The following is a 23524-nucleotide window of genomic DNA, read 5'->3' on the forward strand; positions in this document are numbered from 1 at the left end:
GTTATACTTTATTTTCATGAGCTTAGTTAGTTTCATTGGCTCCCATAATTCAAACCTTGTTGTGCGATTCTATACAAAACGTATTATCGTATGCTGACGTTAAAATCATGCTCTTCATCCGTCGCGATTGCGAGGAGATTTAATTCTACTCTATTACGAACCCCGTATCCATAAAGCTAATTCTATCATACCCACTGTGCACAGCGAAATCTTGCTAATCTTGCTTACATGTACCAGAAGCTCCCTAGCTTCCATTCCTTCCTGTGGCACCCCACTTCAAAAGAGAAACACTTTTTGCTCCTCCGAGAGAGAAAAAAAGTACCGGAAGGATAATAAATAAGGGATAATTTAGTTCTACTCGTTACGCGCTACAGAGCAAAGGAAGCTTAACTATGTACACTAATCGGTCCCTTCTTAAAACCCATGGGATGTGTATAAGTTTATCCACAATTGTTTTAACTTCCTTTTTACAGCCTGGCCTTTTCAGTGTGACCCAAATTTTAAAGTTTCATCTCTACGGTACAGTGACCGGTAGGAAGCGGCTCGGATCGCCTGCCTGTGGGTTGTAACGGATAATGACCTTGTTCGGTTCCTCGCCCACCTCCAAGAATGAGTTCCAGTCGTACAAAAAGTAAAATCCGTTTCGACGTGGTGGTGGTAGCGGTTCCTCATTTACAGGATCTCCGGCTAGATCGGATGAGGGAAATGAGTCTTCCAATGCAGCATTGCGGGCACTCTCCGTCGTTGTGGTAGTTGGAGAGGCAGTGGTACTGGGGGAGTTCGTCGTCGTGTCAGGTGTGATGTCACTGGTCGTTGTCTTAGCTGTTGAATCATCCTGTTCGGTATCATCACTCGTTGTACCACTTCCGCTAGTGTTAAGCTGTAAACTGAAACGGAAGGGACTGTCACTCTCCGTTGCCACACCATCATCAGTCAGATCCGACGAAGTAGTCGTAGTAGTAGATGTGGCCGGCTCCTGACGCTTCTTGATCTCGTTCAGTCTTTCACGATCACCAATGCCATCGAGTAGCGGATCGGGCCCCTGTGCCAGTAGCGATGGACTTAAATTGTAATGTTTCGGATTGAGTACATCAAGGGAATCGTCCGTAAGGGATGTGTTCAGTTTCTCGAGTTGTTTAACCGTTTGCCATAGCTGTTCTAACTTCCGGTAATCCTCATTACTGACGCGTAAATGTGCTGCGGATGGAGTTTGATCCACCGGTGGTTCTAGTTTACGCGGTGTTTTCTCCCTTCTCCGAACTAACGGAGTCGCTCCCGTGGATAGTGAAGCTTGCTGTTGGCCAGGTTTCATTTGTATGCCTAGCGTCCCCAGCACGGACATTAGCTGTGGTGCTACTAGATCTGCATCGATAGACGGAACTGATTTCATCACCATCGGTGGTTTTTGAGTCACTTCCGGATGCATCGATTTCTTGTTGCGTGGCCCAGGACCACGCAAACCGAAGGACTTTAGTAAAGCATCCAGCTCTTCGTCTATCGGTTTTGCATCCTCATCATCCGAAGATGCGCCGATCGGTAGAGGTTTAAAGGCAACATAATCATCCGGTTTAACGTTAGCTTGCGTGAGCCCTCCAGTATTTTCGACCGTTAGCTTTTTCGGTTCCTCAATCGTTGGTGTCGATTCTTCCACCTTAAGCGGTTCGTGCAGTACCAGTGCTGCCGGTTGTATGTCGACCAGTCGTTCTGCGTGTGGTAGTGGACTATTCGCACTGACAGCACTGTCCCCATCCTTCAGCAAACCGAACGATCGCAACAGATCTTTTAGCTCTTGCGCCACTTTCGGATCATCCACATTGATCGCATTGTTAACGGGGTCTTCCGGTGCTGACGAAGACGAAGTGGATGATGCTATGGTCGTCATAGCGGCTGGTAATGGGCGGAACGTCGGAGGGGTGGAAAGTTCCTCTGAGCTTTGCGACAATCCGATCGAGGCAAGAAGGTCGTTTAAATTTTCCTTTCGTTGAGTAGGATCGCGCATCCGTTCTGGTAGCGTTGGATGGAAAGTAGTTGGACGCGGCGTTGTATAACGGATTGTTGTTACCGGGATGGCAGCAGTCGTTGTGCGCGGGCCAGATGTTGTCGCTGCAGCAGTCGAGGTGGTTGTAGTAGTAGCAGTAGTAGTGCTCGCGATAAACCGTGCCGGCGTTATTGGTAGCGTTTCGGCAATGATCGGTTTCGTGTTGGTACCGGCCCCAACAATTCGAGTCACTGGTGGACGGGTGTATATCTTTTGCATATTTTCCGGCGACATGTTGTTCGCATGGTATGGCAGAACGAGCATGAGCGCACGCATATGCTGCGCCCGATGGTGATCTCCAGCACGTAGCGATTTGGCAAACTCTTCCCGCGTTACATTTTCGAACAATTCCTCGATTTCTCCCCTAAAAGCAAAAGAAAATAGATAGAGTTAATGAAGTGTATGAAGTACGATAGTAGATCGAAGGACAATGCACAATCGACCATCATCATATCCAGCTTACCTGGTCAGTCTAGGAAGCGAAGGATCGAGAGCCAGCAGCCGTTGTACTTCAGCGATCGTTTCGTGCACATCGTGCATGGCCTTTCGCGCCTGATCAACATCCAGATCGTTAACATCGCGCGGTCGTATGATGCGGTGCAAATTGTAAGCAACAAAATCGTTCCGCCTCGGCAGTCGTCTTAAGTTTTGCGGTAATGGCCGTGGATATGGCCATCCGTCGACCAGTACTGCCAGCAGCAGAACCAGCAAAAGGGGCACAAACGCTGCAATCCTAATGGACTGCATTTTATGGTAAGAATCACTTCCTGAAAAGACAAACAGAATGCATTGAATTAGAAATTGATTTTTCTTTGATTTTCGCAGCTTAAACCTCTTGTGTGTTATATGTGGAATAAATTATAAACGATCATATACAGATTAATGAGCTACAATGTACACAACCCCATATTTTGATGGTGATTTCGGATTGGAATCGAAAATATTTGGACTGGTCTAAAGTTTTAAATTGTACACAATACACAAGTGTACACAAATAATTAGTTTAATGAAGACTGAATTGATAATAAATGAAGAAATCAATTGAGTTCATCTTTCCGTTTACAATTGTAATGAAGATGTAGCGACCAGGACGCCACCTGGCGCAAACAAGGCGTAACAGGCGAAAAGATCCTTGGGTATTAGGAGACAGGGCGAGGGATAATATAAGAATAGGACAGCTAGTGGTGCACGTTCGCACCAGGATATAAAAGCGTTGGCGAGCTTAGTTTCGCTCTCTGCTCCTGCCAACGTCCAGCACGTCGTTAAGATCGAAACCACTACGCACCGCGTGTGCCCACCGAAAAGTACTTATAAATTAGCAATAAAACGAGTAAATCATCTCCGCGAAGCTAAAAAGACATCTTTCTCTTGAAAGCGGGTCTTTGAACATCTATTTCTATTTCTCCTCAATATGACAGTCTATTTCGTGAGCGAATAATATCATTGAGCTAGAAGATTACCTTAGTACATCCTATTTCATCATGAGTTTAGGGGATTTAGAAACAAAAGCTGCACGTCATTATTCTCCTGTTAACTTCTTGTTAAACTTAGTGAGTATTCGTCCTTTCCAATTGACAGTTAAAGTATTAACAGTTAGTATTAAAGTATAGTCGGATAATCAGAAGATAATCGGATGTTCGGTCTTGCTAAAATTTTAATCTAGATCGGACATTAAATAATAACAGAAAAGTATAACAGACATTTCTTCTTTTATCCCAAAATTTGCAAACATGCTAGCAATAAGCTCATCCACTCACTCTCTTTAATTATTATAATTTTTCGTTTTCTATTTTCCCCACTCAGTTTGCTGATATATTATCAGCAAGTGTTAATGCGTGCACGGTGGCCGTACGGATTTCGTAACTCGTAATTTCGGTTCCATTTCACCGTGAATTCCAAGTGAAAAGAGTTTATGCATATGCTGTCACGGTGGACGACAATTTGTGGCAAAAACAAACGCTACCGTGTCCCCTTCCACCGTGGGACAAATTACGCTTTCACACTTACTGTGGGCGGTGTGGTTTTTGTCTTTGTCCAGATAATGAAACAATAGTGAAATTGGCATCGAAATTTAACACCAGACACGCAGAAGGAGGTGAGAATTCCAAATATCACCTCACAGACCACTTGGACATAAACAACGCGTCTGCCAGTGGTTACTTTCTTTGGGAACAAACCACAAACCTGAAGATATATGGCTGGGTTAGGGCTTTGTTTTGCCATCTTTACCACCTGTAGAAACGTTATAAAGTTACGTCAATCCTAAACGTAACACAAGACATCCTATAAAAACACGTGCGAATAGTTTCGGGCACAAAAATAGAAGGGTGCAATCTACATCTTACAAACGAATAACGTCTTCCGGTAGGCCGAAACTCCCCGTGCCGCGCAAGCTGGTAATAAATAATGTAATAAAGCGAACAAACCATCCTGGCAGTTATTTAATCTACATAAATTAGTGGCCGTTTTTACTTTCTAACAATGCTTGAGGCTCGAAAGTACTGCTCCACTTATAACGGGGGCACACAGTCAGTTTCGATTTCTTTGCCCTAGTCCGTTCGAGCCGGAACGTACCTGGCTCGGCAAAAGAACAGAAACAAACTCCCTTAAAAAAAAGTACAACCCTCGCATCACTTCTTTTCACTCCGTCCGATCGAACGGTAACAGGTTGTACCGTTGTGCAGTCGAATGTAGCCTTATGTGTCCCACCAGCAGGCTCAGTGCAACTGCGAATTGCACACTCACACAACACCCAACAGTGCGCAACAAAAACTGCAACGAAAACGGCAACAGAAACAACACTATCGAAAGATTGCGCAACGCCTAAATCGCAACGTTTCCTTCCCAACCGAACGCGGGATGGGTGTGGTGGCACGCGTACTGGGCGATACCGAAGGTTGCCGCCACCGGCGTTGTAAAAAGTGGTTCAACATGTGCACGCCGGGATCCAATCCGTGTATCAAGGTGAATCGAAAGGAAACGTTAACACGCGCATAAGTAGTCGTTTGCTTAGCAAATCTGACGGCCTTTAGGTGTGGTGATCGACGCATCCGGAGAAGATTTGTTTCCACCCTAAATGGGGAGCTTTCCAATTTGGATTGGGAAAACAGTTAACTGTAGAAGGCTAACGGTGCAATGATCGCTATGAAGGATAATCGTTTGATCAACAAAGCGATCATCTCTTTGTTTTGTGTTATTGATTTAGGACAGCTAGGTTATATTGCTAACGAAGCCTATTGATCGAATTAGGATTTAATGACACTAGAAGTGATGTGTCAAATAGTCCAACACGGTAATGAACGATTCAACGACATGCTCAATTAGGGTTCAAATCTCAACTAGAGCAAATACTTGCTCATAGACAGAATTTGACTACTAGTAAGTAGTTCATCCCTCAGAAAAGTAATAGTAGTGCAAACTTGTTTAGACACTAAAATTAGAAAAGGTAAGATAAGCTAATTTAAGAAGGTAGTCAAAGAAAAGGAAGAAGAAAGCCCTCTTATCGATTGTATTTTTTTTTATTTGAATCCACTCTAAGCCCGATCTGATCCTTGCAACAGATCTTCTTCAGGAAAGTCATCATTCTCGAAGACTATCGATTGTGTAGACTTTCAATAATAGAACGAAGTAAGCATAAAGCGTCAAAATTAATAATAAATAGCATATCATTTCATCCCAGCCACCTGGCTAATAACCGACCTACATTTTTCTCCCGATAGTAGCCGTTAACTGTACATGCAAAACACATTATTCGCACAGTGATGCGCTAGCCTGTAATCACTGTTGCACTTTACTCGAATCTCCACTTCGGACCGGTATTTAATTTTAACCACCTTACTCTAACCGGGACTTTTCGCCGTCCACACAATCACTATATCTACACGAGTAGATAAACATACAAGTGTAATTGTTTTGCAAATACTTATTGGTGCGAAATTTTCTTTCACAAACAAACATCACTTGAACACAAGCAGCTCTTTCACGGAGCAACTCAAAACTAGCCAGTCACAACAGTGTGTGTGTTGAGTAAATTGTGGTGGTAGATGAATGAACACAAACCCCAAAATATTACAAACACGACTCAATTATGGTTAGAGATGAAATATGTTTTTCAAGACAAGACGAAAAGTTCGATTGAAGCAAAAAATACTTTCCCTTCCTATAAGATGCTTGCGCGTTTTATTTTTGCTATGCTTAACAAAAAAACAAACAAAAAATATGATCACCAGTTTGGGAAATCTTCCCTCACGATCGGTAAAGTAAGGGAGGATCCAGAGATGCCCAACTTTACACTCGTACGTACATCATGCACTGCTCTGGCCATTCAGTGGGCTCTTCATAAGCAACAACAATTGCAATACAATGTGTCGGTTTCTCCTAGCACTCAATTTGTTCCGATGAGTTTTCATCTGATTGATCAGGAGGTGGAGCAAATTACGCTGAGAATATGTCTCTTCCGAACGATCTCCTTAACCTATCTTAACAAGCTCATGCTCGGAGGAACGCATAATTTCACAGTTTATTGACAGGGCGTTGAAAACTTGCCCAACAACTAAACGCACGCACTATGCAAGATTCAATCGCTTTCGTTTCAAAGTTTCCTGCGCGATCGATCGAGCTCTGGAAGACGAACTGCCGATAGCACGCGCTCCTCTACTATCAGCATCCCATCATACGCACTGTAATCAATCACCATACCAACTGGTTGGCCACCGGTCGGGTCGAACGATTTTTATTACGCTTAGGATCTTCCGTAATAACCGGCTCTACCGATGGCGTAATAGAGAAATTTCCTTCCCTGCCATTTTCGCCACCTTCATGTTCCCTCCACCAATCAAAACCAGTTCGAAATGGTGGCTGATTTGACGCATCGCTCGTCATGAGTCAGGGGGATCTTCCAGCCACGGTAGCCGCGGTCCGGTGTGGATCCGGTACAGCTACTCATAAGCGTTCATTCGTTCTATTCCGGTTTTAAGGTAAAACACCCAACCTGTACCAACGCTCTTTGCTCCATCAACCGCGAGGTGCGTTAAGGTTGCGGTGTCTATAACCTTCCGCTTGACTTTGAAGATACAGTGTCACCCGGCATTTTCGTGAGCAAAGTGGCTCGTTCAAAGTTTTCACGGGGGAGTTTGCGTGTATGTGTGTGTCGTTGTCGTAATGTCTGGTGATTTAAAGCCAATAGTGGGGAGCACGATCACTTGCCACGATGGATTCCGCGAGCAGCCTCCAATAAACGCGAACCGATCGACGACCGTTGCGAATCTGGTAAGCCATGAAAAGCACGTGAGCTATATTTTAGCGCCATTTACCATGGAGCTCAAGGGTGAATCGGATTTGGGGTTTTGCTCTATTGTTTGGTATTTATTTAGTCACGCGATGCTTAGAGCCGCGCCGGAAGCTAAATGACCAAGAATTGTTTAATGTTTAGTTTACAAAGATTTGCATTATGCACACTTTCCTTAGTTTCGAATATAAGAATGATTGATGATATGATGAACCTTGTCGGTAATTTAAGCTAAGGTCCAAAACGTCCGAAGGGTTCCAATGAATATGCATGAAAAGTTCACCAGTTTCATTGGTTATGCGCGGCTCTCCAACTTTCTTTTCATTTACTTTAATGGAGAGATATTTTAAGTCGCAACTCCACAACATGAAATGGTCGACGAAAACCAACTGATGTCTGAGACGGAGAATTCCCGCAACAGAATAACAGCACGTCTTTCGACATGACGTAGTCTAGCTTCGTGAACCTCTTCAAATAATAGTCAGATGGAAATTACAACATGAACAGCTGAGCATCGACTTTTTGCATCACTGATCGTAGAAAATGGTCGGAAAAAGTTGAGAAAAAAAATTTGTGGGTTGTATTAGTATCAATAAAACACTGTAGTGGAATATAGTAGTCTTTGAACGCATGAGACTAATCATAATGTGCTCCTTTTACTGCAAATACATCGTAAAAATAGTAGAGCCGCATGTACTGTCCTAATTTGAGCAACTCTAACGTTTTGTTGTAGCATGAAATTCAAACTATGATCACCATCCTAATGAGAGCTTCACTAAAGGTAGTTGGACAAACGAGTGTACTTCCACTGAAAGATGTATTGAGACCGGTCTCAGGACCTCTTTCCGATGTTCTGAGCCAATGTGGGGATCACTGTCCCATTAATGTTAACCACCGTGCTACATTATAATGGCGGCTGTCATTCCTACGACGAAGGATTGTGTTGCTTTCCGTTGCAGTTGATCATGCCTGTAATCAATGGTGATTACGTCTTGAACTAAAGAGGCGTAAGAGTCTTACCTAAGTAGTTATAGCTAAATAGTCTCAAGACTCGTTCTTTAAGTAGTTACCTGTGTGCCTAATATCAACAGTTCTTGAAGGATTCGATATGTTTGACGAAAACTTAAGTAGTTTGAGGTAGTTAAACACCCGAGAATACTTTAAAACAAAACCCAACTGCTAATTCCTTCTATTGCAATTTTGGAACATTTGTTCCGGTTTCACAGATGTCAGTTTCGGCTAAAAAATTATCGCCCAGGTAGATAAAATACAATGATTGAGAATCCAGGGCTTGGTGTCATTTCAAAAACATGACCCACTTTATGAATTGCCAATGCGTTACTTCACGTTCGTAAATCGACAACTAATTTAATTTGACATTTTAAAGGGGTCAAATTATGTTATTATGTATGTTATTAATTATTATGTCAAAGAAAATCACCAACATCCAACTGGGAATTTAATTTCGTACAATATAAACAATTGGCATCTCAGCGATACTAACGAAGAAACGGGATGGATCGTACATTTCAACCATTCGCCAGCATCTACAAAAGAGAAATGGTTTCGAAATCTGTGTCACTTAATCAACCGTGCCGGGTTTCGCCGGTGGATCAGATGATCCGCAATTTTTCACCGGTCCCGTACGTACCGAAGCCCTCCAAAACTTGTCGCAAATCTGTCCGTTGCAGTTCATTGCCATCGTTGGTGGCATCGGAACGGGCAAACGTCGCTCACTTCACTCGCCGGGCTCGTGTGCATCCCAACAACAGGTGCATTACCGAAGCCCGGGAAGTAAAGGGCCACGGTCACGAGAAGACAATGGATTTGCTATCCGTGCCATTACCGTCGATGAGGATGGGACCGGCTGATACCCGCATCGGGTTGCGTGAAGTATGCAATTAGCCAACTTTCACTCGCGCCCTTACTTAACCCCGACCCCGACGCGGCACGTGAAGGGCATAGACACACACACATCCGTGCATTCATGTGTGGCATACGTTGCTAACAATAATAATAATGATGAGACCAGCGGTCTGTTGGTAGGAAAGTTCAAACAGTGCACCACTCTCTACCGTTAGAGGGCGTCCAGATAGAGGAGGGTCCGTTTCGGTTGCCGGAGTGACGGAATTTCCAACAGATTCAACGTAGAGCTCTCCTAATCACTGCAGCAGTAAGCAGGCGTGACCGCTTAAGATAAGAGAGTTGACCAACAACAACACGGTCGGAAATCGGTGAACCGCACCGAAGACTTTTGCGGACGGGCCGAGAGTAAACTATCAACCGTGGCAAACTTTCCCCTCTCAAAAGCACCACCGGTGAGTGCGAGATGCGTTTTCATTATTTTTGCGAAATCTGACACTTTTCACAGCCTGTCCGATTGAACGTTTTGCGGAGAAAAGCGGCACATTTGATAGCCACACTGAGTGGCAGGGTGGTGTCCATTGTAGACGTGGTTAGAAGTTGTACGGTGCCTTTTATATAGCCCTAAAACGAAAACAGATGTACTAATTAAATTACAACGAAAAACAAAACATTTACCTTAGGTGGCCTTCAAATAAAGCAATCAAAAACCGACAGTTACTGTCTACTGAACCATTAACAATTTCATCACGACCTACGGGAAAAGAGACACATGTTGTTTTGCTCCTATTCCCGATCGCATGACACTACAGTGTTGGTGGCGTCAATCTTTCTATCCACTGCTGTCTCTGTTGCCAAAAGTCATCGAAACAGGTGCCCGATGGAAGTAAGCAAACCAGTTTACACGTTCGGCACGCACGTGTTACAAAAACCCCGGGCAAAGAGAAACGATTCAGTTTCGCGCCATTCCTCTTCGATCCGCGTGTGTGTCTGTGGTAGACACGAATCGGAAGGGTAAATTACTATGCCTTATTCTACGCTTCGAACGACACGATCGCAAATGATGAGGTGCAAATGAGGAAGTGCCAAATCATTAACATGTTCCGTTCTGGCTGGGCTCTATCCCGTGTCTGGCTGTCGTTGTTAGCGCGTAAGATTTCGAGAATGTACAGATCTTATGGAAACATTCGCCTGCAAGTAGGAATAGCGATAAGTTTGTAGTTTGTGTTTGTGATAAGTTTATTTTAAATAAAGAGAAGAAAATTCATTCATCTTAACTTTTGAAAAGCAAATGAATGAAGCCCCCATTTTATTCCCATAACGAAATACAAAAAAAAAACATTTACCTCGCAAGTTCGCAGTCCACCTTCGCGATGTTCAAATACACACGTGACCTATTCGTGGTGCTGACGTAGTGCTTATTCTTATCCGTGAACCGTTAATATTGCAGTAATGCTTTTGCAAACATAACAGCCTTTTTAACAGATACCCACCCGAACAATATTTGCACCGGCAACCCAAACCATAGGCCACAGCATTCGGTGGTAGGGGTTGTGGGGCGTGAAATGGGTCGCAGAACAGATGAATGGATGGAAAACAGGAGCATTGGATGCTGTTCGGTGCTAATCGAAAACGGCCAACCGTTCGAGCGTGGATCGTGTTACCCGATAGTAGCGATTAGTAGCAGTCCTGTTCTGATTTCAAACACCCACTCGTACACTCATTTACCTACGCACGTCGAGGGCATTAAGTGGTTAGAAAAACATTTGGCCATCTCTAATTGCAACAGCTCGTTTTTCTGGAGGCGAAGGCGCCAGAATCGGGCTCTTATTAGCCTATATCGGTAATCGTTCTTCCGCTGCGCGAGTAAACCAGCGCGAACGGTGCGAGAAATGGGTATAAACTATTTAAATCTTTCACCTGAATCTCGATTATAACCGACGCACACCCGTGGTCAGGTGGAGTTCTGTACGGGTGTACAAGAAACCCATTCTTCGCCTTGTGTTCGTCCCGGTTCCATTTCGATTGATCCGGCAGAGTGGGATTGGGCGAAAAACCGTATCTGTTCCATCTCAATACTTTACGCACCAACCAAATTGTCTTGCGCTAAGTAGCATACGCAACTAGTACAGCGCCGACAGACGCAATATCCCCACGGGAGCTCCACCGTAATGGCTTTGTGCGATGATGCGCAAATGTGCCAGCTTGTAAGTAATTAAATCTACGCCAGCACCGGGTGGATGCAAGGGCCAGTGCGGTGACCCGTACCGTAGCTGCTCTCCACCATATTCCGCACACGTGCGGTAGTAAAGTTGTGATTTTTATGTCAGCATATTTCAACGAAAGCACACCTCAATTGGCGCCCTGGCGGCCCATTCCAGCGTCAATCAGCATAATAATGAACGATCTCTGCCCAATTGTACCGCGTGCAATCCGTGCGCTAATAATACGCGTAGCCCTAGAAAGGAAAAGACAAATAATAACACAAGCAATGGCGTTGGTGGAGGATTTCGACTTATTCACGCCGATCGATCCAATCTATCCGTCTATTCAAATTACGCTCGCCTCTACATTTGCCCATTAACAGGCGTACGGTGCGCACATAAATTGCGTCGATAGAATCGATAAAATATGTTAGTGGGCACCGCAATCCATACATCACACGGAAGAACCGAGAAGTAAAACAAAAATTACATCGCAAAGTAATGATCGAACTGTTTTACAGCTTCGCCAGCACCTTCCCCAGGCTCCAGGCTCCGAGGATGGCTCCGAGAGAGTGGTGACTTGAAGTCATCGACGAATGGGGAATATCCCTTTCAGTGTGGGAAATTCATCCATAGCACACATTTTCATCGGAGTGAACGTGCCGGCCTTGACAACAAGGAGAGCGTGCTTCTACTCATGTGTAATTATTTCTCGTCTAATGCTCCCCGGGACTTAACCTAAGATGTGGAACTGACACTCCAGTAGCCTGCCCCAACGCACAGAGTAAAGATCCGGGAATTTCCAAAGTGCTGCATAATACCGATAAGAAAAACAAAAAAAAAACCGCGATCGACAAAATGCTTACCTTGTCAACTTCCGTAGCGATTGCTTTTCCAATGATCGGGTAATTTACACCCATCGACAGCTGACATCAAGTTTGTCTACGCGGCTACCCTTGGAAAACTTTGTGAATGATAGCTAATTACCCGGCAGTTGGAACGTTTAGCGAAGCTTGTTCGTCTAAATTAAACCAAATTGATCGCACAGTTTGCTTAGACGATCATAACGATCAAGACGTCTTAAACTTAGATCGACCGAAAATTCTTGGCCCTTTAAGATCACCATCGGCTCGATCTATGTTGCAATGCAGCTCTTTGTATTGAATTAAATTTTGCAGATAGTCTTATCTGCAATATATTAAACGACCATAATGCTTTCCACCAGAGCACAACAAAGTATGTCCATCGAAATTTGAGCCTCAATAATGGTTTTTTCTGGTTTCTTTATCTCGCCCATCTAGCAATGTTTAATAAAACAGCACTTTGAACAGAATAAATTACAGCTACGAACAAAATCGAACGGTAAAGATCGGTAAATTTCTTATCACTACACCATTTACACAATTAATATTCAGTCCCGTTCTGCCTTGTCCGATCGATCACAGATGGCAACGTTACATTAGCATCGGGTATCATTCAAACCCCGCGAATTAGCATCGGGAAGGCTTCGGTTTAGCAGCCGAATTAGGAATGCCACTATATCGCCATCGAACAGGCAGGTCCCAAAAGCATCGGAGAAGGTGACTCCTTACAAAGAAATATCTAAACGAAAGATAAGGCACTTGATTTATGTACGTCGTCGTCATCGTCATTTCCATTCCATCCCACCATAGAGCTGGTAGGAGGAATCCAGTCGAACCAACTCGGTAGGTAATTAAAATTTGCCCATCGAATGTCCCTCCGGTTTGACGCCGTGTAACGTGTGCCCGCGCAAACGCTTGCTTGCAGGCGCCTCACGTTTCCAGCAATTAATGGCCAAAAATTCGCCCAAATCCGCTCATACGTCCGGAATGGTTGGGCTGGCACGCCATCTTCGATCTTGAATTAAGCACCAGAGCTGTAGCGAGATTTGGACGATTTGCGCTAACGCATTCTAATAGCCCGCTGGACCTGATTTAATGTCCATACCGAAGAAGTACAACGACGAAACGATTAAGAGAAGCAACGCGTACCACGGCATAAAGTGTGATGCGTGAGGCGTAGCCCACACACACACACACACTCGGTCCCTGTTCTGTTCCTGCACACGGTCTAGGCACGATTCTATAAAACACTATCAGTGTCGTACCGATGGTACCAGTTAGCGGTCGGGAATCGGTCGAGACAGACACCGGAGAGCGCGTGCAGCGTTCACACATCCTCTCACTGTCATCTCCGTGGCGCGAGTGACAAAGCCTTGCAGCAGGTGGGATTTTCGGTAGTTTCCGAAGGTGGCAGCACAACCAATACATCGTTCCCCGCCAGCAGAAGGCCACGTGTTGCATCGGTTAAAGGGCGGCGAACTGAACGTTTACGCGATCTCCGATTCATTCGAGGGACAAAACGTCCCTACAGTGCACCGACCGTGGCAGTTCTGTTCCAAACCAAGTGCGAACTGGACGTTACAACGATCCTTACGGGAAGAGTGTCCGCGGAACTACTGGAGCATTGAGTGAAGTGATTCGAAATCGGGTTCCTGTCTTGTGTTGAAGTGGATTATTGCCCGCTATCAAATAAGCGCCATGCCGCTGTTTGGCACGAGTGTTTCAGTTTCTGCGTTGCTCTTTGTGCTACTGCTGATCGGTGGTAAGCTGTGATTCAATATTGCTAAACATCGATAAGGACGCTTGATGAGGGTGCTCTCTTAAATCTAATGCAAAGATAACAGACAACAAGTTCTCATAAGATCGTTGATTGCGTGAAATTATTAGCCCCAAAGCTAAACACTCGGTCTAATGCCGAAAGGATTAAGATACGCCATCAATTGTTTGGAGTGTGTTTAATGCAACGTTTGCATACTACTACGGTTCTTACCCCAGAGGTACCAGATAGAAACCACCAGACTAGCTGGAACTAATAAACCTCTCGGCACACTTACGGGGCAGCATTAATTGCGCAAAGATCACGGTATTCACCACATGTGTCTAGTTTATCTGACGTGAAGCAGGCAGGGCACGTGGGCTTATTTTATGATCGGTTACTCTCGGCGCATCTTGCAACGTCGTTGTGAAGTGTGTGCGGGTGGAATTGTTTGCACCTGCAAATGTACGAGAACGCGATGCACTATCAGTGGCAGAAACAGCAGTATGCACTTTTGCGCTTCGTTAAGTGTGTCTATTTCTCTATTGCTACTAATAACATTTGCACATTATAGCGCACCTACGCTTAAATTATAATTTACGTTCGCTTCGGAATGTTTACAATTTAATATTCCAATTTGCAATATAATTCGAAGCCGAACATTAAAGCAAAAGTATAACCCTGTAATTACGTGTGGAAGATTAAACGAAACGAACAACGGAAGTACTCCCGGCGAGTTTGCAATTTTTTTCACCACATTACTGCTTCTTCGCCATTCTTATTGACTCTTATTGAGATGGTTACAACCGTACAACGTATACCCAGGGGACGCTAAGTGACACAATCAATATGTTTTCTACTTAACACAGGTCCACCCAGCACTGGTGTCGGGGCGCATCGGTTCGGTTACTCGAAACCGGACCAGAGACGCTGGTCCAAGGCACACCAGAGCTGCGCCGGTACCCATCAGTCGCCGATCGCGATCAGTAGCCACCGGGCGGTTCCGCTCTACATGCCGGCAATCGAGCTCGTCGGTTACAACAATCTGCTCCCGGGACCGATGACTATACACAACAATGGCCATTCCGGTAAGGTTGTTTGCAGCCATTGGGGGGAAAATCCCAAAACCTTCATCACTTCATACTGCTTCGTCCTTGCATGTGTTGTTGCGCAATCGGTGCAGTGTCCCTCACGATTCCGAAAACGGACCCAGCCATCGGCAAGCATCCGTACATCTTTGGCGGCAAGATGCAGAACGAGTACGAGCTGGAAGGCTTACACTTTCACTGGGGCGACAAAAACAACCGTGGGGCGGAGCACGTACTCAACGATATCAGGTAAGTTGCGTGTGTTGCAAACGAGACATCCCAGTGGACATGGATGGATTTATTATGCTTTTCTTCCCTCTCGCGTGCTGCGCCACTATCCGCAGGTATCCGCTCGAGATGCACATCATTCATCGCAACAAAAAGTACAAAACCGTCCCCGAAGCGCTCGGCTATAGCGATGGTCTTACGGTGTTGGGCTTTTTCTATCAGGTCACCGAACACGATGCGCCCGGCATCAACACACTGGTACGGTCGTTTGGCCACATCGTCGACTACGACAATACGCTCCAGCTGAACCACACGTTCACGCTGCAGTCCCTCATCGATGGGATCGATATGACCCGGTTCTACACGTACAAGGGTTCGCTTACGACTCCGCCTTGCTCCGAGGCCGTCACGTGGGTCGTCTATCCCGATCTTCTCGAGCTTTCGGTTAACCAGATGAAACGGTTTCGAACGGTGGGTATTCATTTGGGGGATGTACATTTCACGGCACTCGCTGGTGGACGGTCTTCCTAACGTTTGATGGATCTCACTTTTCCTTTCAGCTGGACACTGGCATCCACGGATCGCCAATGGTCGACAATTATCGAGCATTGCAACCGATCGGCAATCGACGGGTGTTCGTGCGCAAGGTCAACTCCCGCTACACCGGACTGGAGGTGTTCGAAGGCGTGCACCACAGCAAATGGGACTGGGTGCACTAAAGCTGCCGCGCGCTTGTGCTTAGGGATCGCGATGGTTTGTTTTCCCTCCCCCAAATGTCCGTCCTATCTATTACATGTGCCATCGAACCGGACAGTGGTTGAGAGGTAACGCTAACTAATAAAAAAAAAAACAAATGCTAAGTACTCTATTATGAATTAATCTATGGAACAATCTTTTGATAAAGAAACAATTAAAGCTCTACTCCATAAAGCTGTGCGGGTGGCATTTGCAATGAGCAGAAATCCTAAAAGTTCAAAAAGGATATCATTAATGTCTAATCTGGAATTTTGTATGGTAAACTATATACATAACGCATAACTCACATAGACGCCTTTTTTTGGACTTCTAGTTGTTTGCATGTTTCCGATTACGCAAAAGTATCCGAGGGCTTGTGCCGTTGTTTAGTTGATTGTCAGTTCCAGGACTAGACGTGCTTGCTGTTGGCACGGTGAAGGGTGCTGAGCAATCTGCACCCACGCCTCCAGCATCTATCAGCGTTACGGTATTCCCAGTAGATACCTGGACTGGTAACTCTGTGTTCACAGTTGCCTCGTGTTGAGTTGCCATTGGTTCCGCAATATTTCTATGTGAAACTAGCGTTTGCTTTCGACGAGATTTTACCGCTGCCTTTGCACCCGACGGAGGCGCGCTTTCCAGCACCGGAACATTAATTGTGGATAATTTGTACAAATGGTTTCGAAGTTTTTCGTTTACTAGCGAAAAACCAGTGTTGTTACTAGCGTAAGTCTCGTAGCCAGTGTTTAGCGACCACTCCTCAATAGACATCACGCCAGTTGGCTCCACGTTCTGGGATGTCAGAACGCGCGGCGGTATCTTCGGGTTTGTGCTTTCAAGCTCGGGGTTGCTTACCGAATCGACAGTCGGCATAGCGTTATTCTGCATGCTCGTTGCGCTTTGCGAATCTTCTACCACCTCACCAACGTGCAGGTACAGTAGCTCCACGCGATTTGCATTGCAATCTTGCACTTCGATCAGGCTAAGCTGATGTGTTGGATCGTCGAATGTTTCCGCATTCACTAACCATTCGGGCAACTTAGTTGGCGGTGCTGCTGCAATACTCAGCGGTGCCACATGCAACGGTTGCTTGTCAGCAGCAGTGTTTGATTCTAGCGTTGATGGTAGATGAAATGGTTCTGTCGGCGGAGGAGAACAATGAGAGACATTTCCAACCCTGGGACAAATTGCCAACGGACACGCTACGGGTGGAAGCCCGTTAATGTCACCGTCGATTAAATCAAACAAAATGTCGTCGAACTCCTCCATAGTGAGGATATCTTCCAGATCATCTAACGTTTCGTCGCTGTTGAAGAAATCGTTATTGAAAAAATCATACCCTTGCTTTCGTTTCACCCCCAAAACAGCTTACGTCTCTTCAGGTTCATCGTCTTCCAGCGGTGGTAGCAAGCTAAATTGATCCAGTGGTTCAGTTAAACTGCACAACCACTCCATAAAAGGTGCATAATGCTGTGCAAATAGCCTTCTATCACTCATCGTTAAATTGTTAACACTACACTCTGTAACTTTATTCTTTTGAGCATGCGCTCTGCAGTTGACTTAATTAATGAATGTCCGACCGACAGGGAAATGACAAATGACATTGAATAAAAGAGGGAAAACTACATTTTGACAGGATGCGTGCACACGCACTGCAAAACGCATAATTTATTCTCCTGCTCGCTCGCTCTCTCTCGAGAGAGAGGGTATTGAAATTGTGAGAGAATGTGTTGGTAATGAACAACATCCTTATTGTATAATTTACTAAGTTCCGTTTAAACAAATGCTTTATAACACTAACTTTAAATTTGCTAAACTTCTGCTCCATTCTAAACAGATCAAGATCAAATTGGACAGGATGCAATTCATGCAACATGTGTTAGGAAGCAAATAGGAACCCTTCCCTCACACTCACATCCCGTAATGAACTACACTAATGGTGTGCGTGAATTGGCCATGTTTACTGTTATGCTTGTTTGCTAGAATTAATTTTCCAGACAGACTCGAGACTTCGTATCTTCTTTCGCCTTTTTACCTTTACAACAGTAATGGAAAGAAGAAAAATTCGTAAAGGAATCCATTAATGGTAAACAGGAATCTTGTTTGTGACTTTGTTTTTTTTTTGTGACATCTATGGTTACAACGGAATGCATCCAATGCGGCTTCTACGCTGTTTAAATGCTGTTTAACAGTTCGGGGGTCATTGATCGCACAGATATTTGGTTACCTGGGGGTTTAGTTACGGTTTTTTTTTTCGAAGTTCCTATTGCTAGAATGTATACACGTCTCATAGTTCAGAAATAATAAAGAAAACATACGTCAAAATCAGAATAAAACATTTTGCATGATGCAAACGTTTAAGGAAATACACGTATTCTTACGTATTCTACGGATATAACGTATTCTTACGGAAATACGGAAAGGTACATACTCTTTATATTCGCCGTTTATAATTTCAGTACGATTATCAAATTAAAACGCCGGGCTATCCCTTCCCTTAGGCCTAACTAGACCGGTACATTCCAACCTTCATCCTGCATAAAAAGAGACCCTCAGAGTTGATGGCGCTAAAAGGAGTGTAATGAGGAGGCTGGCCGTTGTGTCATGATCGTCAACAATACAATGTGTTTTCTTCACTCTTTGCATACATCAGCTACCTTCTTCCCAACGTTGCATCACGCGGTTAACGCCGAGAGACATCATCAACTTTTACGGCAACTCCTTACAAGAGCCCAAAGCTTACTTGCGTCCACTATTGCTGCCTCTAATAGCAGCAACCATTACGCCGGCCCACCACCACCAATTCATTGCATGCCCTTTCTTGTGCGATATCTCGGCGGGGGCTTACGTAATCTTAAGCACACCCTAAAGAAGACTTTAGCAAAGCTTTTTCGAAGCAATGCGTTGTACTTAGATGAAGAGTACGACTGTTTTTTTTTGAAGACCACTCGTGTGATTAGACAGTTGCTATTAATGGACGATGAGAAATGTCAAGTTGATAAAGTTTTATGGCCAGACTTTAATTACTTAACATTTCAGCTTAAAATGTAGTAAACTTTACACACTTTACAGCTTTTTTTTGTTCGCAACTGAACGAGATATTGGCGTAACTAAACGAGATATTATACTTTGATGACCTTTAAACGAGATCATAACGAGCTATAAATATCTCTGATGTTGTAGTAGGTTTAAAAGGAAAGTGATAATTAGCATATGATCGAGTTAGATAAAAAAAAAACATAAAGAAAACACATAAAAAACTGTTAATTACTAGATTTCTTTGGTAAACTTAGAATATCCAATTCTTAAAAACAAATCCCTTCTAATTAAGCGAAGATTAGGCAAGACCTTTGCGCTAATTGAAGAATCTCGTTAGGCATGCTTTACAAAAGCTAATTTACGTTTTATCCCAACTATCGCGCGATCGCTTTTGTATGCAAACAATTAAGATATGACACAGTTCCCATTCGCCACCAATCTTGACCACAGACAACCGTTTACACCGTTCTCGCTCATTAGCAATTCACACCGTTTAAAAAGCCGCTAAGAACATTCCGACCAAGATTGAGCCGATCGATCGTTGCAAGTAATGTGTGCGTGAGGAATGACGCTTAACCGCGTACGCAGCAGTTGATGGGGACGTGTGATGAATTTGCATTACCACTTATTAGCCCCATGCTCGTACGCATTCTTTTCGCCACATTCTTGACCCACAAATCGCTAAACACTCCGCTGATGGCCCCGTGGAGAGAGCGGAAGGTTTGATTTTTGGTGTTGAACAGACGTACTTAAACGGATGAGTGGTGCTGGTTTGATGCACGGTAGTGGAAACCATCAACCGTAACAACGTCCACACCACTACTACCATCACACACCAGTGCGCGATCAGGTGGATTCGCCCCCTTGCAGATGTAGTATACGGCTGACCTTCTTTTGCGTTATTCAACGCCAGCGCGTTGCAAAAGTGGTAACCCGCGTTGGATGCGCGTGCGATCGCGATTAAAAGCTCGAAACAATAAAGTATCATCATTTCACCTTCTTTCTATGGGTTTGGTGATTGTGTTACTAGCCGCGCGATACGTAATGTGATGTGATTGGTGGGTGGGTGTGCGTACACTGCACCCTACCGGACGCACCACAGCCACAGTAATGCAATCAAATGTCCTCGATATAATGGCAACACGAACCCAAAACCGGCTGTACTACGCCCAAACGAAACGGTTGGTTCATTTTTTATAATTTGAAGGCGTTAAACCGGGACACATTCAACTTTAAAGCGAAGATTTGTTCTTGTACAAAACACACCATTAAACAGCAGCAAGTTTTACTCATACTCATTTCATGTTTAATGTGTTTACCCATTCATCTGCGCCCCAATGACGTGCGCTGGGCCACCTGAGCAGTCCTTCGGCTAAGTCAAGGTAATTTACTTTCAACCGCGTCCCCGGATTGGAATGAGACAGTTTTTCTTAGTGCGGGCAGGTTCTGGTTTTGTTCGCTGCGACAGCACAAGGGTAACAGTAACAGCCTTCCATCCGACTAGCGGGAGGACAACCGGTTGCTTAATAGTAGCTGCTTTGCTAATGCTTGTGCAGCTCACAATACACACACCTCGATCCGCGCGTAGGGGGTCTGTCAAATCATACAATGTTTCTATGTAAGAAAAATAAAGCTGTAAATGGTTCTCCCCAGCCTTCTGGAGACTTCATGAACAGCAAGCGACAAAACAGCATCACATCGATACTTTTGCTCTACGGGGAAACTTTCCTTCGCACCGCTGAAGAATACCGCTGTTTTGTGGCGTTTTTTTTTTTCGTTTGCTTCATATTCATCACCACGATATGGCCAGTGAATTCGCGAACGGTGAAATTTGGCACAAGCATGGTGTTTTAAATGGTGGCTTTTTACTTATCTGGTGTTGATCCGCCAAACAAAACAAGCACCAAATTCAAAACAATTCCCGTTCGCATCCACAACACAGCGGGGTGGTTTGAATCCTTTCGCTTTACATATGATTTCAATTAAAGCGAAATTTGGTGTTTTACATATGTTCACCATGGCCACTAAAACCTTGTCCATTGGGTGGTGCTCATTGAAAGCTTTTACCTGACCCACATATGCTCGTTGATTGTGGCTGTACTAAAGTACATAAAAATAAATAATATGCAGTTTTAATGGAAGTTGACGACCCAAACGATTAATCAGTATGACAAAATTCGGAGATCTAGACGAGCTTCCAAAGTTGATGAGGCTAAAGTTCCAACATACTCCACAAAATCTCACTTTCACTTCACATTCCAGAACTTAGATTCTCACAACGTACGCTCAAAGAGGATAGGATGGAATTGGGGATGGAAAAAATTGAATCAACTTACTTGCTGTTCCTGTAGTGTTTTTGATTTCGATGATGACCGCAATCTTCAAGTGTTGGGATCGCTGGATCGCTGCGTTCGAACTGCTTTCGTTTTCTTTCTTCGTATTAAGTTGCTTATATAGACACACGAACACTCAACCACACACACACATACACACAATAGAACAACACAATACACAGCAGTGCAAAACTTAAAATTCACACCTTAAATTGGCCACTAATGATATTGGAGCAACTACTGTGAAAGGGATATGGAGAAGAAAATAAATGATTGATTAGCATCATTTTGTCACTAGGGAACGGGGACACATTTCACCGGTGGACGAAAACGGAACAAGCATATTTGGGTAAGTAAAAGAAGAAAAAAAACAACACCGTACACATTCACATTAATACGAACGAAAGTTGTTCGAAAAAATTATCGCCTCACTTTCACGAAAATGCACCTGTGTAAGCAAGCGAATGTACCACGGTATATCATCTGGGTCGGTCCCGCCTGGTCATCCCTGTCTGGCCGTTTATGGTGAGAATATGCTTAATTTTAAAAACTGAAAAAAGCTCTCACTCCAAAAGCCCCGCAAACGGCATCCGGGAATGGAATTATTCGCAATGTTCGCGTAATCGATCGCGGCTAATGCACGTCACGGCGATGAAGTAACACACGCCCGAACGGCGTCTGGCCGTGCACAGGCTTTAACTGGGTCTCTTGCGGCAACGTAATGCAGCACCGCTACGTGCGATCCACTGGCAATGGAACTCCTGCCGTGTAACACGAACAGCAGAGGACGTTTGCGCAGCAGGATCTTCAGCCGTTTGACACATTACACCGGAATGGCTACACTCGGATGTGCGTGTTTTTGTCTTCCACTTTTCACTTTCAACCCAACTGCAATACCGAGAAGCGATGCCTCATCCACCGTACGGAATGGACTTCCCAATCCGCCGAAAGGTAAACAACGCCCCGCGACAACTTTCTCCTGGTTGGGAACACGCTTTGGGTTCGATTCACAGTTCAAGCGCATATATGGGCGAAGCGGGGGAAAAGATTAACACCCGCGGGAGCCTTCTCAACTCACGTCGATCGCCGGTGTGATCGTACAAACGTTGCTTGCGGCGGACAAAAGTTTTTGTTTACTGCGGCGTGACACCTCAAAGGCTACGTGCGTGCGAACTGCACGAAAGTCTAACACGAACAAAGTCGAGCTTCAGCGCAGCAGGTTCAGCTTCGTGTGCCGGTGGTGGTTGATCTTGGTGGACCACGCAATAATCTACGATCCGTACTCACCGCGCATCATGCCGTTTCACTCCGTTCAACCGGGTGGACCCCTTTCACCAGTCATTCCTTTCTGGCATGTTTCCGGCGTTAATGCAGTATGCTTCCCTCCCCCAAAAAGCATGGCCGTGTCTCCCCACTCACGCGCGCATAGAGCATAGGATCGCGGTGCTGGGGTAGCATGCGCCTAGGCTAGTTATGTGATCCCTTACAGGTGAAGAGAGACAAAATAGCAACACAGGTGCAATTAGGCGCGCGGTGTGATAGACAAGGCGAAGTAGATGCATCCGGGAGGTTGACGCATAAAGCCATCAAAACAGCTGACCAACAGGAAGTTGAATGGAATGTGTAGAAGCTGTTCATTTGCTTCTAAGTTCTGCATGCAAATGGTTTTTTCATTACGCTTTATCGAAACTTCTTTAAAAAAACCATAGGAATTTAGAAATTAAAAAAAGAACTGGCAAAACCCAAAGAGGAATAGTTAAAATGATTCTGCAAAGGTAATAGTTAAGTTATTGGAAAATATTTTAAAAATCATGTAATTAATAATATGAGAAACAAATAATCGTGATAGTTTCTTCGCGAAACGACCTACTAGGTCATGTCTGCCATTTCTGGCTTTATAGACTTATTTTACCGTAGAGTGAATCCTTGCTACGGCGGATTGGTCCGGATGAGATTTTAGACCGCTCCTGTCGAGTGAAAACCGGCGTCGCTTCCAATACACTGCGGGCCGTCCCTTACAAGGATTAGTTTTACTCATTTTAATTTTGATAAAAAATAGAATAATATTTTGACCGTATTCCCTCTACAAC

The 23524-nt window shown here is 44.6% G+C and overlaps 3 protein-coding genes across 3 annotated transcripts; 1 reads left to right on the top strand and 2 right to left on the bottom strand.

The window, feature by feature from the left end:
- LOC128304352 (mucin-5AC) lies at positions 1-22840 on the bottom strand. Its single transcript, XM_053041537.1, has 4 exons — positions 22722-22840; positions 21438-21674; positions 2502-2805; positions 1-2402 (listed from the first exon to the last, which is right to left on the bottom strand). The coding sequence occupies exons 3-4, from the start codon at positions 2783-2785 to the stop codon at positions 515-517; spliced, it is 2172 nt and encodes a 723-aa protein (XP_052897497.1). The 5' UTR covers positions 2786-2805; positions 21438-21674; positions 22722-22840; the 3' UTR covers positions 1-514.
- On the top strand, positions 13876-16197 carry LOC128304363 (carbonic anhydrase 7). The gene is made up of 5 exons (XM_053041548.1): positions 13876-14017; positions 14881-15099; positions 15195-15348; positions 15444-15798; positions 15888-16197. Exons 1-5 carry the CDS (start codon positions 13954-13956, stop codon positions 16044-16046), a joined length of 951 nt encoding a protein of 316 aa, XP_052897508.1. The 5' UTR covers positions 13876-13953; the 3' UTR covers positions 16047-16197.
- LOC128309576 (uncharacterized) lies at positions 16393-17636 on the bottom strand. Its single transcript, XM_053046006.1, has 2 exons — positions 17435-17636; positions 16393-17368 (listed from the first exon to the last, which is right to left on the bottom strand). Exons 1-2 carry the CDS (start codon positions 17557-17559, stop codon positions 16393-16395), a joined length of 1101 nt encoding a protein of 366 aa, XP_052901966.1. The 5' UTR covers positions 17560-17636.
- Positions 22841-23524: the final 684 nt, after the last annotated feature.

This window comes from Anopheles moucheti, chromosome 2 (assembly GCF_943734755.1).
Source record: "Anopheles moucheti chromosome 2, idAnoMoucSN_F20_07, whole genome shotgun sequence".
Lineage (NCBI taxonomy): Eukaryota > Metazoa > Arthropoda > Insecta > Diptera > Culicidae > Anopheles > Anopheles moucheti.

What these genes read in the sequence shown, in the direction of transcription:
- LOC128304352 (XM_053041537.1), bottom strand. Translation starts at nt 2,785, where the DNA reads ATGCAGTCCATTAGGATTGCAGCGTTTGTGCCCCTTTTGCTGGTTCTG. An exon ending in TCGCTTCCTAGACTGACCAG is followed by an intron (nt 2,403 to 2,501) that starts GTAAGCTGGATA and finishes TTTTGCTTTTAG; the next exon opens with GGGAGAAATCGAGGAATTGT.
- LOC128304363 (XM_053041548.1), top strand. Translation starts at nt 13,954, where the DNA reads ATGCCGCTGTTTGGCACGAGTGTTTCAGTTTCTGCGTTGCTCTTTGTG. An exon ending in TGTGCTACTGCTGATCGGTG is followed by an intron (nt 14,018 to 14,880) that starts GTAAGCTGTGAT and finishes TACTTAACACAG; the next exon opens with GTCCACCCAGCACTGGTGTC. An exon ending in AGATGAAACGGTTTCGAACG is followed by an intron (nt 15,799 to 15,887) that starts GTGGGTATTCAT and finishes TTTTCCTTTCAG; the next exon opens with CTGGACACTGGCATCCACGG.
- LOC128309576 (XM_053046006.1), bottom strand. Translation starts at nt 17,559, where the DNA reads ATGAGTGATAGAAGGCTATTTGCACAGCATTATGCACCTTTTATGGAG. An exon ending in GACGATGAACCTGAAGAGAC is followed by an intron (nt 17,369 to 17,434) that starts GTAAGCTGTTTT and finishes TTTCTTCAACAG; the next exon opens with CGACGAAACGTTAGATGATC.